The sequence below is a fragment of the Salvelinus fontinalis genome, chromosome 16 (assembly GCF_029448725.1).
Source record: "Salvelinus fontinalis isolate EN_2023a chromosome 16, ASM2944872v1, whole genome shotgun sequence".
Classification (NCBI taxonomy): domain Eukaryota; kingdom Metazoa; phylum Chordata; class Actinopteri; order Salmoniformes; family Salmonidae; genus Salvelinus; species Salvelinus fontinalis.
In genome coordinates, this window is record NC_074680.1 from 48,209,827 (window position 1) to 48,223,514 (window position 13,688).

Genomic DNA, 13,688 nt, shown 5'->3' on the forward strand with positions numbered 1-13,688 from the left:
CCTGTATATAGTCTCCACGTTGACTGTGCACCGGTACCCCCCCTGTATATAGTCTCCACGTTAACTGTGCACCGGTACCCCCCTGTATATAGTCTCCACCGGTACCCCCCCCCCCTGTATATAGTCTCCACCGGTACCCCCCCCTGTATATAGTCTCCACGATGACTCTCCACCGGTAACCCCCCCTGTATATAGTCTCCACGTTGACTGTGCACCGGTACCCCCCCCTGTATATAATCTTCACGTTGACTGTGCACCGGTACCCCCCCCTGTATATAGCCTCCACATTGACTCTGTACCGGTACCCCCCCTGTATATAGCCTCCACATTGACTCTGTACCGGTACACCCTGTATATAGCCTCCACATTGACTCTGTACCGTAACACCCTGTATATAGCCTCCACATTGACTCTGTACCGGTACCCCCCTGTATATAGCCTCCACATTGACTCTGTACCGGTAACACCCTGTATATAGCCTCCACATTGACTCTGTACCGGTACCCCCTGTATATAGTCCCCCCCCCCCCCCCCGTATATAGTCTCCACGTTGAGTCTGCACCGGTACACCCCCCCCCCACCCCGTATAGACAGCTGTGAATCCTAGCCTAGTGAGACAGCTGTGAGTCCTAGCCTAGTGGGACAGCTGTGAGTCCTAGCCTAGTGAGACAGCTGTGAGTCCTAGCCTAGTGAGACAGCTGTGAGTCCTAGCCTAGTGAGACAGCTGTGAGTCCTAGCCTAGTGAGACAGCTGTGAGTCCTAGCCTAGTGAGACAGCTGTGAGTCCTAGCCTAGTGAGACAGCTGTGAGTCCTAGCCTAGTGAGACAGCTGTGAGTCCTAGCTTAGTGGGACAGCTGTGAGTCCTAGCCTAGTGGGACATCTGTGAGTCCTAGCCTAGTGAGACAGCTGTGAGTCCTAGCCTAGTGAGACAGCTGTGAGTCCTAGCCTAGAGGGACAGCTGTGAGTCCTAGCCTAGAGGGACAGCTGTGAGTCCTAGCCTAGTGGGACAGCTGTGATCCTAGCCTAGTGAGGTACCCCCCCCCCCCTGTATATAGTCTCCACCGGTACCCCCCACCTGTATATAGTCTCCACCGGTATCACCGGTACCCCCCCCCCCTGTATATAGTCTCCACCGGTACCCCCCCCCTGTATATAGTCTCCACCGGTATCCCCCCCTGTATATAGTCTCCACCGGTACCCCCCCCCCCCGTATATAGTCTCCACCGGTACCCCCCCCCTGTATATAGTCTCCACGTTGACTGTGCACCGGTACCCCCCCTGTATATAGTCTCCACGTTGACTGTGCACCGGTACCCCCCCTGTATATAGTCTCCACGTTGACTGTGCACCGGTACCCCCCCTGTATATAGTCTCCACGTTGACTGTGCACCGGTACCCCCCTGTATATAGTCTCCAACTTTTGACTCTGCACCGGTACCCCCCTGTATATAGTCTCCACCGGTACCCCCCCCCTGTATATAGTCTCCACCGGTACCCCCCCCTGTATATAGTCTCCACGTTGACTGTGCACCGGTACCCCCCCTGTATATAGTCTCCACGTTAACTGTGCACCGGTACCCCCCCTGTATATAGTCTCCACCGGTACCCCCCCCCCCCCTGTATATAGTCTCCACCGGTACCCCCCCCTGTATATAGTCTCCACGATGACTCTCCACCGGTAACCCCCCCTGTATATAGTCTCCACGTTGACTGTGCACCGGTACCCCCCCTGTATATAATCTCCACGTTGACTGTGCACCGGTACCCCCCCTGTATATAGCCTCCACATTGACTCTGTACCGGTACCCCCCCTGTATATAGCCTCCACATTGACTCTGTACCGGTACACCCTGTATATAGCCTCCACATTGACTCTGTACCGTAACACCCTGTATATAGCCTCCACATTGACTCTGTACCGGTACCCCCCTGTATATAGCCTCCACATTGACTCTGTACCGGTAACACCCTGTATATAGCCTCCACATTGACTCTGTACCGGTACCCCCTGTATATAGTCTCCACGTTGAGTCTGCACCGGTACCCCCCCTGTATATAGTCTCCACATTGACTCTGTACCCCCCCCCCCCTGTATATAGTCTCCACAATGACTCTGCACCGGTACCCCCCCTGTATATAGTCTCCACAATGACTTTGCACCGGTACCCCCCCCCCCCCCTGTATATAGTCTCCACAATGACTCTGCACCGGTACCCCCTCTGTATATAGTCTCCACAATGACTCTGCACCGGTACCCCCCCCCCCCCCCCCCCGTATATAGTCTCCACAATGACTCTGCACCGGTACCCCCCCCCCCCCTGTATATAGTCTCCACAATGACTCTGCACCGGTACCCCCTCTGTATATAGTCTCCACAATGACTCTGCACCGGTACCCCCCCCCCCCCCCCCTGTATATAGTCTCCACAATGACTCTGCACCGGTACCCCCCCCCCCCTGTATATAGTCTCCACGTTGACTCTGCACCGGTACCCCCCCCCCCCCCCGTATATAGTCTCCACGTTGAGTCTGCACCGGTACACCCCCCCCCCCCACCCCGTATAGACAGCTGTGAGTCCTAGCCTAGTGAGACAGCTGTGAGTCCTAGCCTAGTGGGACAGCTGTGAGTCCTAGCCTAGTGAGACAGCTGTGAGTCCTAGCCTAGTGGGACAGCTGTGAGTCCTAGCCTAGTGAGACAGCTGTGAGTCCTAGCCTAGTGAGACAGCTGTGAGTCCTAGCCTAGTGAGACAGCTGTGAGTCCTAGCCTAGTGAGACAGCTGTGAGTCCTAGCCTAGTGAGACAGCTGTGAGTCCTAGCTTAGTGGGACAGCTGTGAGTCCTAGCCTAGTGGGACATCTGTGAGTCCTAGCCTAGTGAGACAGCTGTGAGTCCTAGCCTAGTGAGACAGCTGTGAGTCCTAGCCTAGAGGGACAGCTGTGAGTCCTAGCCTAGTGGGACAGCTGTGATCCTAGCCTAGTGAGACAGCTGTGAGTCCTAGCCTAGTGAGACAGCTGTGAGTCCTAGCCTAGTGAGACAGCTGTGAGTCCTAGCCTAGAGGGACAGCTGTGAGTCCTAGCCTAGAGGGACAGCTGTGAGTCCTAGCCTAGAGGGACAGCTGTGAGTCCTAGCCTAGTGAGACAGCTGTGAGTCCTAGCCTTGTGAGAGAGCTGTGAGTCCTAGCCTAGTGAGACAGACTGACAGGGTGGGGGGTAGAGGGGGTGGTGGTTGGGCGAGGGTCACAGGCTGTGTGTGAGAGAGTTCACTAAGGGTTGGGAAGGGTAAGGACTTCCTGTGTGGAGCGGAAGGGAAGCTGTAACAATGGCTACTTGCCTCCAGGGCTCCAGGTCGGTCGTCACTAGTTACCATAGCCACAACATCTTAAACCCCGCCTATTTCTACAATTTCTCTTCTTAAAATCAGATGCCAACCCTAACCTTTACCACACTGGTAACCTTCTGCCTAACCTTCAATTCAGACCAAATTGGAGATTTTTTGTTTTTATTTAAAAAAATACGATATAGCCAACTAGAGGAAACGCTCCAGGCCTGCCGCCTCCTCGTTGTCCCAGGGGGCCATAGGAGGACAGGGGCGGGACCATTGACACACACGGGGGACTGAGTCATAACAAATCAAATGTTATTAGTCACGTGCCAAAATACAACAGGTTTTGACCTTACCATGAAATGCTTACTTACAAGTAGAGGTCGACCGATTATGATTTTTCAACGCCGATACCGATTATTGGAAGACCAAAAAAAGCCGAGACCGATTAATCGGCCGCTTAAATTAAATTTTTTAAATAATGACAATTACAATACTGAATGAACACTTATTTTAACTTAATATAATATATCAATAAAATCAATTTAGCCTCAAATAAATATTGAAACATGTTCAATTTGGTTTAAATAATGCAAAAACAAAGTGTTGGAGAAGAAAGTAAAAGTGCAATATGTGCCATGTAAGAAAGCTAACGTTTAAGTTCCTTGCTCAGAACATGAGAACATATGAAAGCTGGTGGTTCCTTTTAACATGAGTCTTCAATATTCCCAGGTAAGAAGTTTTAGGTTGTAGTTATTATAGGAATAATAGGACTATTTCTCTCTATACCATTTGTATTTCATTAACCTATGACTATTGGATGTTCTTATAGGCACTTTAGTATTGCCAGTGTAATAGTATAGCTTCCATCCCTCTCCCCGCTCCTACCTGGGCTCGAACCAGGAACACATCGACAACAGCCACCCTCGAAGCAGCGTTACCCATGCAGAGCAAGAGGAATAACTACTCCAAGTCTCAGAGCGAGTGACGTGTGAAACGCTATTAGCGCGCACCCCGCTAACTAGCTAGCCATTTCACATCGGTTACACCAGCCTAATCTCGGGAGTTGATAGGCTTGAAGTCATAAACAGCGAAGAGCTGCTGGCAAAACACATGAAAGTGCTGTTTGAATGAATGCTTACGAGCCTGCTGCTGCCTACCACCGCTCAGTCAGACTGCTCTATCAAATCATAGACTTAATTATAACATAATAACACACAGAAATACGAGCTGTAGGTCATTAAAATGGTCGAATCCGGAAACGTATCATTTCGAAAACAAAATGTATATTCTTTCAGTGAAATACCGAACCGTTCCGTATTTTATCTTCCGTATTTTATCTCCATAAGTCTCAATATTCCTGTTACATTGCACAACCTTCAATGTTATGTCATAATTACGTAAAATTCTGGCAAATTAGGCAGCCCAAACTGTTGCATATACCCTGACTCTGCGTGCAATGAACGCAAGAGAAGTGACACAATTTCACCTGGTTAATATTGCCTGCTAACCTGGATTTCTTTTAGCTAAATATGCAGGTTTAAAAATATATACTTCTGTGTATTGATTTTAAGAAAGGCATTGATGTTTATGGTTAGGTACAGTCGTGCAACAATTGTGCTTTTTTCGCAAATGCGCTTTTGTTAAATCATCCCCCGTTTGGCGAAGTTGGCTGTCTTTGTTAGGAAGAAATGGTCTTCACACAGTTCGCAACGAGCCAGGCGGCCCAAACTGCTGCATATACCCTTTACTCTGTTGCACAGAACGCAAGAGAAGTGACACAGTTTCCCTCGTTAAAAGAAATTCATGTTAGCAGGCAATATTAACTAAATATGCAGGTTTAAAAATATATACTGTGTATTGATTTTAAGAAAAGGCATTGATGTTTATGGTTAGGTACCTTTTTCACGAATGGGCACCGCATCGATTATATGCAATGCAGGACACGCTAGATAAACTAGTAATATCATCAACCATGTGTAGTTAACTAGTGATTATGATTGATTGATTGTTTTTTATAAGATACGTTTAATGCTAGCTGGCAAATTACCTTGGCTTCTTACTGCATTCGTGTAACAGGCAGGCTCCTCGTGGAGTGCAATGTAAGGCAGGTGGTTAGAGCGTTGGACTAGTTAACTTTAAGGTTGCAAGATTGAATCCCTGAGCTGACAAGGTAAAAATCTGTCGTTCTGCCCCTGAACAAGGCAGTTAACCCACTGTTCCTAGGCCGTCATTGAAAATAAGAATGTGTTCTTAACTGATTTTCCTAGTTAAATAAAGATTAAATGAAAGGTGTAAAAAATAATAATTATTATTATTTTTATAATCGGACAAATCGGTGTCCAAAAATACCGATTTCCGATTGTTATGAAAACTTGAAATCGGCCCTAATTAAATCGGTCGGCTCTACTTACAAGCCCTTAACCAACAGTGCTTTAAGAAGTTAAACACACTCCAGTCAACTCCGGTCCTGTTACACACACTCACACCATTGAGTTATATGATCCATTCTTAGATACTTCAGGCTGATTTGGACATAAAGTGTGAAAATGCTACTATAGATACCAATGACATGCATTGGATTTGTGCCACAAATAATAAAAAGTTACTAATTGAAATAGTGGACAATAAAACCAATGCATGGATTGCTGTCATACCTTGTCCATAGACTGCTGACAGGGTAAGGAAACCAATGTAATTTGTTTTGAAGTATCCATTTAAACACCCGGAACAGCACCATCTAGTGGTCAGAACCTGGTAATATCAGGATGTAGGCTAGGACGTAAACCTAGCAACAACCAATGACTCATTTCTCTGAACAGGACAACAAAAAAACAACCAAATTCACTGAGAAAACATAACATAGGACGAAGAAACAATACTCCAAGCCGCAGCGCCATACTACTTATCAGACACAGAACTGATACTATAGGTGTTGCGGTGGTATTGGCATGGGGGTGTGGGGCATAGCCGTGGAGGTGCTGTTCAATAAAATACATATTAAAAAAAGGGGGGTGATCATGTCTGTAAGCCAGACAACAGCAGACCAGGCCTGGTTCCAGTGTCTGATTAATGACAGACCTGAGTGTTGACAGGCCTTTCTCAGGGAGGTGTTAGCTACAGATTGTTAGAGCAGAGGCACTGTGTGTGTGTGTGTGTGTGTGTGTGTGTGTGTGTGTGTGTCACCTTGACTGCGAAGCTGCACTTGCCGCTGCGGACCGCCTCCTCGTCCGTCTGCCACTGGTGCGGTCGGCTGGACTCAGGAACGTACACGTCTTTCTTCCGCCGGAAACTCTGCCGTAGCTTATTCATCCTGGACCTCCTGAGAGAAAGTTGGAGAGGGGGGAAAGAGGGAAAGTTGGAGAGGGAAAGTTGGAGAGGGGGAAAGAGGGAAAGGGCACGAGAAGGGAAAGAGAGGGAAAGGGCGCGAGAAGAGAGAGTGAGAGAAGAGAGAGAGCTGTGTATGAGAGGACGCCACTGGATATAAAGACAGGAAGTATTACACCAACAGCTCTAAGCAGACAAGACGACACCAAACAACACGGCGGGTGTGTTCTACGGTGGGGAAGGAAGTCCGTCAGAGACCAGTGTTTCCGCGACAGTCATCAACGCCGCAACATATGAAACATCAACACATATTTATCACGGAGGCTTCAGAACTTTGAAGAAGCTGGAATAGTCTACGTTTCCTCTGCAAAACAAAACCCAGTAATGATTGAAGCCATTGGGCTTTTGTTGTGTGTTCTATACAAGATACATTGAGGACTACAATGGAAATAAGTCCCAGACTTTGTTTGTTATCCTTCATGATTTAACAATGGAAATAAGTCCCAGACTGTTAAATCATGGAGGATAACACAAAATGCAGTCTGGGACTTATTTCCATTGTTAAATCATGGAGGATAACACACTATACAATGCAAATAAGTCCCAGACTGTATTTTGTGTTATCCTCCATGATTTAACAATGGAAATAAGTCCCAGACTGTATAGTGTGTTATCCTCCATGATTTAACAATGGAAATAAGTCCCAGACTGTATAGTGTGTTATCCTCCATGATTTAACAATGGAAATAAGTCCCAGACTGTATAGTGTGTTATCCTCCATGATTTAACAATGGAAATAAGTCCCAGACTATATAGTGTGTTATCCTCCATGATTTAACATGGAAATAAGTCCCATACTGTATTGTGTGTTATCCTCCATGATTTAACAATGGAAATAAGTCCCAGACTGTATTGTGTGTTATCCTCCATGATTTAACAATGGAAATAAGTCCCATACTGTATTGTGTGTTATCCTCCATGATTTAACAATGGAAATAAGTCCCATACTGTATTGTGTGTTATCCTCCATGATTTAACAATGGAAATAAGTCCCAGACTGTATTGTGTGTTATCCTCCATGATTTAACAATGTAAATAAGTCCCAGACTGTATAGTGTGTTATCCTCCATGATTTTATTCATGTGCATGTATGGCTTAAGTTTAATGTGTGTTTTTTTTTTGTTTTTTTTTAAATGGTCGAATTACTAAACTAAACATAATACTCAAGGAATATTTAAGTTATGAGAAATAGAGAGGGATCCCAGAATCGAATATAGGCTGCAAAAATAGATCATATATTTATTTTAGTAGACTAGTGTTACCAGAGGCCCCCGATTTACAACTTATATGGCCTGAGTTTTGGTATAATGAACAAAACCAAATTAAATGTAATAATTAACTGATTGCAGATCAGAATCTACAGTGGATCAAAGTAGATCCACTGTAGATGATTTCACATTGATATCACAGTAGCAGGGGGTTAAGAACCCATCACACCTACTCAATTTTTTACTATTATAGTTAAAGTAAGTGTTATGTTATCAATCCGGAATGTTCTATAATTGCGGAACGAAGGCAATTATCGAAAACAAATGGGCCTACCTGCTGTCACTTTGTGGAGGCTGTGGCTCGGTATACCGTGTGAAAACAGTTGAAGTAGGAAGTTTACATACATCTTAGCCCAATAAGTTTAAACTCCGTTTTTCACAATTCCTGACTTTTAATCCTAGTAAAAATGACCTGTTTTAGGTCAGTTAGGATCACCACTTTATTTTAAAGAATGTGAAATGTCAGAATAATAGTAGAGAGAATGATTTATTTCAGCTTTTATTTCTTTCATCACATTCCCAGTGGGTCAGAAGTTTACATACACTCAATTAGTATTTGGTAGCATTGCCTTAAAATTGTTTAACTTGGGTCAAACGTTTCGGGTAGCCTTCCACAAGCTTCCCACAATAAGTTGGGTGAATTTTGGCCCATTCCTCCTGACAGAGCTGATAGCTGATGTAACTGAGTCAGGTTTGTAGGCCTCCTTGCTCGCACACACTTTTTCAGTTCTGCCCACAAATGTTCTATAGGTTTGAGGTCGGGGCTTTGTGATGGCCACTCCAATACCTTGACTTTGTTGTCCTTAAGCCATTTTGCCACAACTTTGGAAGTATACTTGGGGTCGTTGTCCATTTGGATGACCCATTTGCGACCAAGCTTTAACTTCCTGACTGATGTCTTGAGATGTTGCTTCAATCTATCCACATTATTTTCCTCCCTCATGATTCCATTTATTTTTGTGAAGTGCACCAGTCCCTCCTGCAGCAAAGCACCCCCACAACATGATGCTGCCACCCCCGTGCTTCACGGTTGGGATGGTGTTCTTCAGCTTGCAAGCTTCCCCTTTTTCCTCCAAACATAACGATGGTCATTATGGCCAAACAGTTCTATTTTTGTTTCATCAGACCGGAGGACATTTCTCCAAAATGTACGACATTTGTCACCATGTGCAGTTGCAAACCGTAGTCTTGCTTTTTTATGGTGGTTTTGGAGCAGTGGCTTCTTCCTTGCTGAGTGGCCTTTCAGGTTATGTCGATATAGGACTCGTTTTACTGTGAATATAGATACTTATGTACCTGTTTACTCCAGCATCTTCACAAGGTCCTTTGCTGTTGTTCTGGGATTGATTTGCACTTTTCGCACCAAAGTACGTTGTGGAGGTCTACAATGTTTTTTCGGATTTCTTGGCTGATTTCCTTTTGATTTTCACATGATGTTAATTAAGCAAAGAGGCACTGCGTTTGACGGTAGGCCTTGAAATACATCCACAGGTACACCTCCAATTGACTCAAATTATGTCAATTAGCCTATCAGAAGCTTCTAAAGCCATGACATCATTTTCTGGAATTTTCCAAGCTGTTTAAAGGCACAGTCAACTTAGTGTATGTAAACTTCTGATCCACTGGAATTGTGATACAGTGAATTATAAGTGAAATAATCTGTCTGTAAACAATTGTTGGAAAAATTACTTGTCATGCACAAAGTAGATATCCTAACCGACTTGCCAAAACTATATAGTTTGTTAACAAGAAATTTGTGGAGTGGTTGAAAAACGAGTTTTAATGACTCCAACCTAAGTGTATGTAAACTTCCGACTTCAACTGTAGCTGGGTATTTGGAGAAAGCCAAAATGTTTTTTTCAGAAGCGTCAAAACTATTTCTTTGAAGTTTTTCAATACATTGTAATATTTGTAGCTAATTTTTAAGTTAACACCTGCAGTCAACTTGTGCAATACATTTCACCTGCCACATTTAACATGAACTTTACCGTAGTTCCCCAGAACAGTTGAACCAGTCACATTATTTAACATGAACTTTACCGTAGTTCCCCAGAACAGTTGAACCAGTCACATTATTTAACATGAACTTTACCGTAGTCCCCCAGAACAGTTGAACCAGACACATTATTTAACATGAACTTTACCGTAGTCCCCCAGAACAGTTGAACCAGTCACATTATTTAACATGAACTTTACCGTAGTTCCCCAGAACAGTTGAACCAGTCACATTATTTAACTTGAACTTTAACATGAACCCCCCCCACCCCCCTCCCCCCTCCCGAGCCCACCCCCCTCCCCCGTGCTCCCCCTCCCCCGTGCTCCCTCTCGAGCCCACCCCCCTCCCCCCTCTCGAGCCCACCCCCCTCCCCCCTCTCTAGCCCCTCCCGCTCCCTCTCCACACTTGTTTATTTAGGTCACATCATGTCTCACTGCAGAGCTTAGGCAGGCGCCTGTCACTGCAGAAAGAGACATGAAGAGGGGAGGAAAAGTAAACACAGCTTCTCTGCCCATGACCTCTGACCCCTGGACATCTTGTCATGTTACCACCTGTCTTATCCAACCACTAGGCCACGTTATTGACTGGTAACAGCCTGCATACTTTCTCCCCCTGACTCTCTCTGCAGCCTAGTACAGCACAGCCGAGTACAGCACCGCCTAGTACAGCGGTGTACAGCACAGCGCCGCCTAGTACAGCACAGCGGTGTACAGCACAGCGCCGCCTAGTACAGCACAGCCGAGTACAGCACAGCACCGCCTAGTACAGCGGTGTACAGCACAGCGCCGCCTGGTACAGCAGTGTACAGCACAGCGCCGCCTAGTACAGCACAGCCGAGTACAGCACAGCACCGCCTAGTACAGCGGTGTACAGCACAGCGCCGCCTGGTACAGCAGTGTACAGCACAGCGCCGCCTAGTACAGCAGTGTACAGCACAGCGCCGCCTAGTACAGCAGTGTACAGCACAGCGCCGCCTAGTACAGCAGTGTACAGCACAGCCTGGTACAGCAGTGTACAGCACAGCGCCGCCTGGTACAGCAGTGCACAGCACAGCAAATCAAGCCCTGCAGGAGCTGTCACAGCCCCGGAGAGTTCAGAGTCATGAGGAGGAGTCTCTCCTCTTATTAATGAGCCCAGTACTGAGGGGCCTTTAAGACTGGGGCTCCCACCAGGACAGAGAAGGAGGGGGGGTGGGGGGGGTGGAGAGAGAGACAGAGGAGAGACACCGAGACAGTACTGGACCATGCTGTCACACCATCCTTCAGTTACTGACTGACAAACAACAGACATGAACTTTCACTATTTCACTGATCAGAAGGTAAGAAAGAGAAGAGGACTGAGCAAGAGGGAGGAAGGGAGAGGAAGGGACCAGAGAAGAGGACTGAGCAAGAGGGAGGAAGGGAGAGGAAGGGAGCAGAGAAGAGGACTGAGCAAGAGGGAGGGAGGAAGGGAGGGGAAGGGAGCAGAGAAGAGGACTGAGCAAGAGGGAGGGAGGAAGGGAGGGGAAGGGAGCAGAGAAGAGTACTGAGCAAGAGGGAGGGAGGAAGGGAGGGGAAGGGAGCAGAGAAGAGGACTGAGCAAGAGGGAGGAAGGGAGGGGAAGGGAGCAGAGAAGAGGACTGAGCAAGAGGGAGGAAGGGATAGAAGGAGCAGAGAAGAGGACTGAGCAAGAGGGAGGAAGGGATAGAAGGAGCAGAGAAGAGGACTGAGCAAGAGGGAGGAAGGGAGAGGGAGCAGAGAAGAGGACTGAGCAAGAGGGATGAAAGGAGAGGGAGCAAAGCAGAGGACTGAGCAAGAGGGATGAAACGGAGCAGAGAAGAGGACTGAGCAAGAGGGATGAAAGGGAGCAGAGAAGAGGACTGAGCAAGAGGGATGAAACGGAGCAGAGAAGAGGACTGAGCAAGAGGGATGAAAGGGAGCAGAGAAGAGGACTGAGCAAGAGGGAGGAAGGGAGAGAGGGAGCAGAGCAGAGGACTGAGCAAGAGGGAGGAAGGGAGAGGGAGCAGAGGGTAGCTGTAGCACTGCTGTAGATGTCCTGTGTCAAGCCCAGTACCATTTCAATAATCTCCCAGGCATGGGAAACTGATTAAACCCTACAGAAGGTTCATAGGGAAGAGTAGAGCAGGAAAGAGAAAGTTGGGGGGGAGAGAGAGAGTGGTAGGAAAGAGAGAGAGAGGAGGGAGAGACAGAGAGAGAGAGGAAGAGAGGAGGGAGAGGCAGAGACAGAGAGGCGGGAGAGACAGAGAGGAGGGAGAGGAAGAGAGAGACAGAGAAAGAGGGGAGAGAGAGACAGAGAAAGAGAGGAGAGAGACAGAGAAAGAGGGGAGAGAGAGACAGAGAAAGAGAGGAGAGAGACAGAAAGAGGAGAGAGAGACAGAGAAAGAGGGGAGAGAGAGACAGAGAAAGAGAGGAGAGAGAGAGAGAAAGAGAGGAGAGAGAGACAGAAAGAGAGGAGAGAGAGACAGAGAAAGAGAGGAGACAGAGAGAGGAGACAGACAGAGAGAGAGAGGGACAGAGAGAGAGAGAGAGAGAGAGAGAGAGAGAGAGGGGTAGGAGAGAGAGAGAGAGAGAGGAAGGAGATTTAACAACTCTACAGAACTCCCTAGTTGCTAGCACCGTCTTCGGTATTCTGTCAGAGTGTCTGACTCAGACACTGCAGTCTGCACTGCAACACAAAACCAGCAAACCAACATATTACAGCGTATCTTAGAACCCCATTTACACAAACACGGTATCAGCATCAAACCCACAAATCACGCCCACATAGTAACCCACGGCCCAGTGACATCACACAGAGAGAGAACACTAGGTCAAGGTGGACCACAGACGGGGTAGGAGCTCTGGAGAGGAGACACACATGAAAGAAAGAATTTGAGAAACGTCTTTACCGCGGTAATCCAATTTTCCGGCATGCTCAGCACTGGGCTGGTTACGTAAAAGGAAGAGAGGTGATACATAAACCTGGGCTAGCTTATCTACACACAGGAGGGTAGTGTGGGAACTACAATTACCAGGCACCCAGGGCAGGGTGAGACAAGGGTCAAGGTGGGAACTACAATTACCAGGCACCAAGGGCAGGGTAAGACAAGGGTCAAGGTGGGAACTACAATTACCAGGGGACACAGGTCAGGGCGAGACAAGGGTCAAGGTGGGAACTACAATTACCAGGGGACACAGGTCAGGGCGAGACAAGGGTCAAGGTGGGAACTACAATTACCAGGCACCCTGGGCAGGGTGAGACAAGGGTCAAGGTGGGAACTACAATTACCAGGCACCAAGGGCAGGGTAAGACAAGGGTCAAGGTGGGAACTACAATTACCAGGCACCCAGAGCAGGGTGAGACAAGGGTCAAGGTGGGAACTACAATTACCAGGCACCCAGGGCAGGGTGAGACTAGGGTCAAGGTGGGAACTACAATTACCAGGCACCCAGAGCAGGGTGAGACAAGGGTCAAGGTGGGAACTACAATTACCAGGGGACACAGGTCAGGGCGAGACAAGGGTCAAGGTGGGAACTACAATTACCAGGCACCCAGGGCAGGGTGAGACAAGGGTCAAGGTGGGAACTACAATTACCAGGCACCCAGGGCAGGGTGAGACAAGGGTCAAGGTGGGAACTACAATTACCAGGCACCCAGGTCAGGGCGAGACAAGGGTCAAGGTGGGAACTACGATTACCAGGCACCCAGGGCAGGGTGAGACAAGGGTCAAGGTGGGAAC

General features: G+C 47.5%; 1 protein-coding gene across 5 annotated transcripts in view; it reads right to left on the reverse strand.

Annotated features, from left to right (window-relative positions):
- Window positions 1-13,688, reverse strand: part of numb (NUMB endocytic adaptor protein) — a 73,580-nt gene that overhangs the window by 43,260 nt on the left and 16,632 nt on the right. For 4 of the 5 annotated variants that reach the window (XM_055865619.1, XM_055865617.1, XM_055865623.1 and 1 more), the window contains exon 2: window positions 6,506-6,641. In XM_055865619.1, coding sequence (XP_055721594.1) covers window positions 6,506-6,631 — 126 coding nt within the window. In that variant the 5' untranslated portion in view covers window positions 6,632-6,641. The remainder of the gene's footprint in view (window positions 1-6,505; window positions 6,642-13,688) is intronic. The other variant, XM_055865618.1, reaches the window with a different exon arrangement.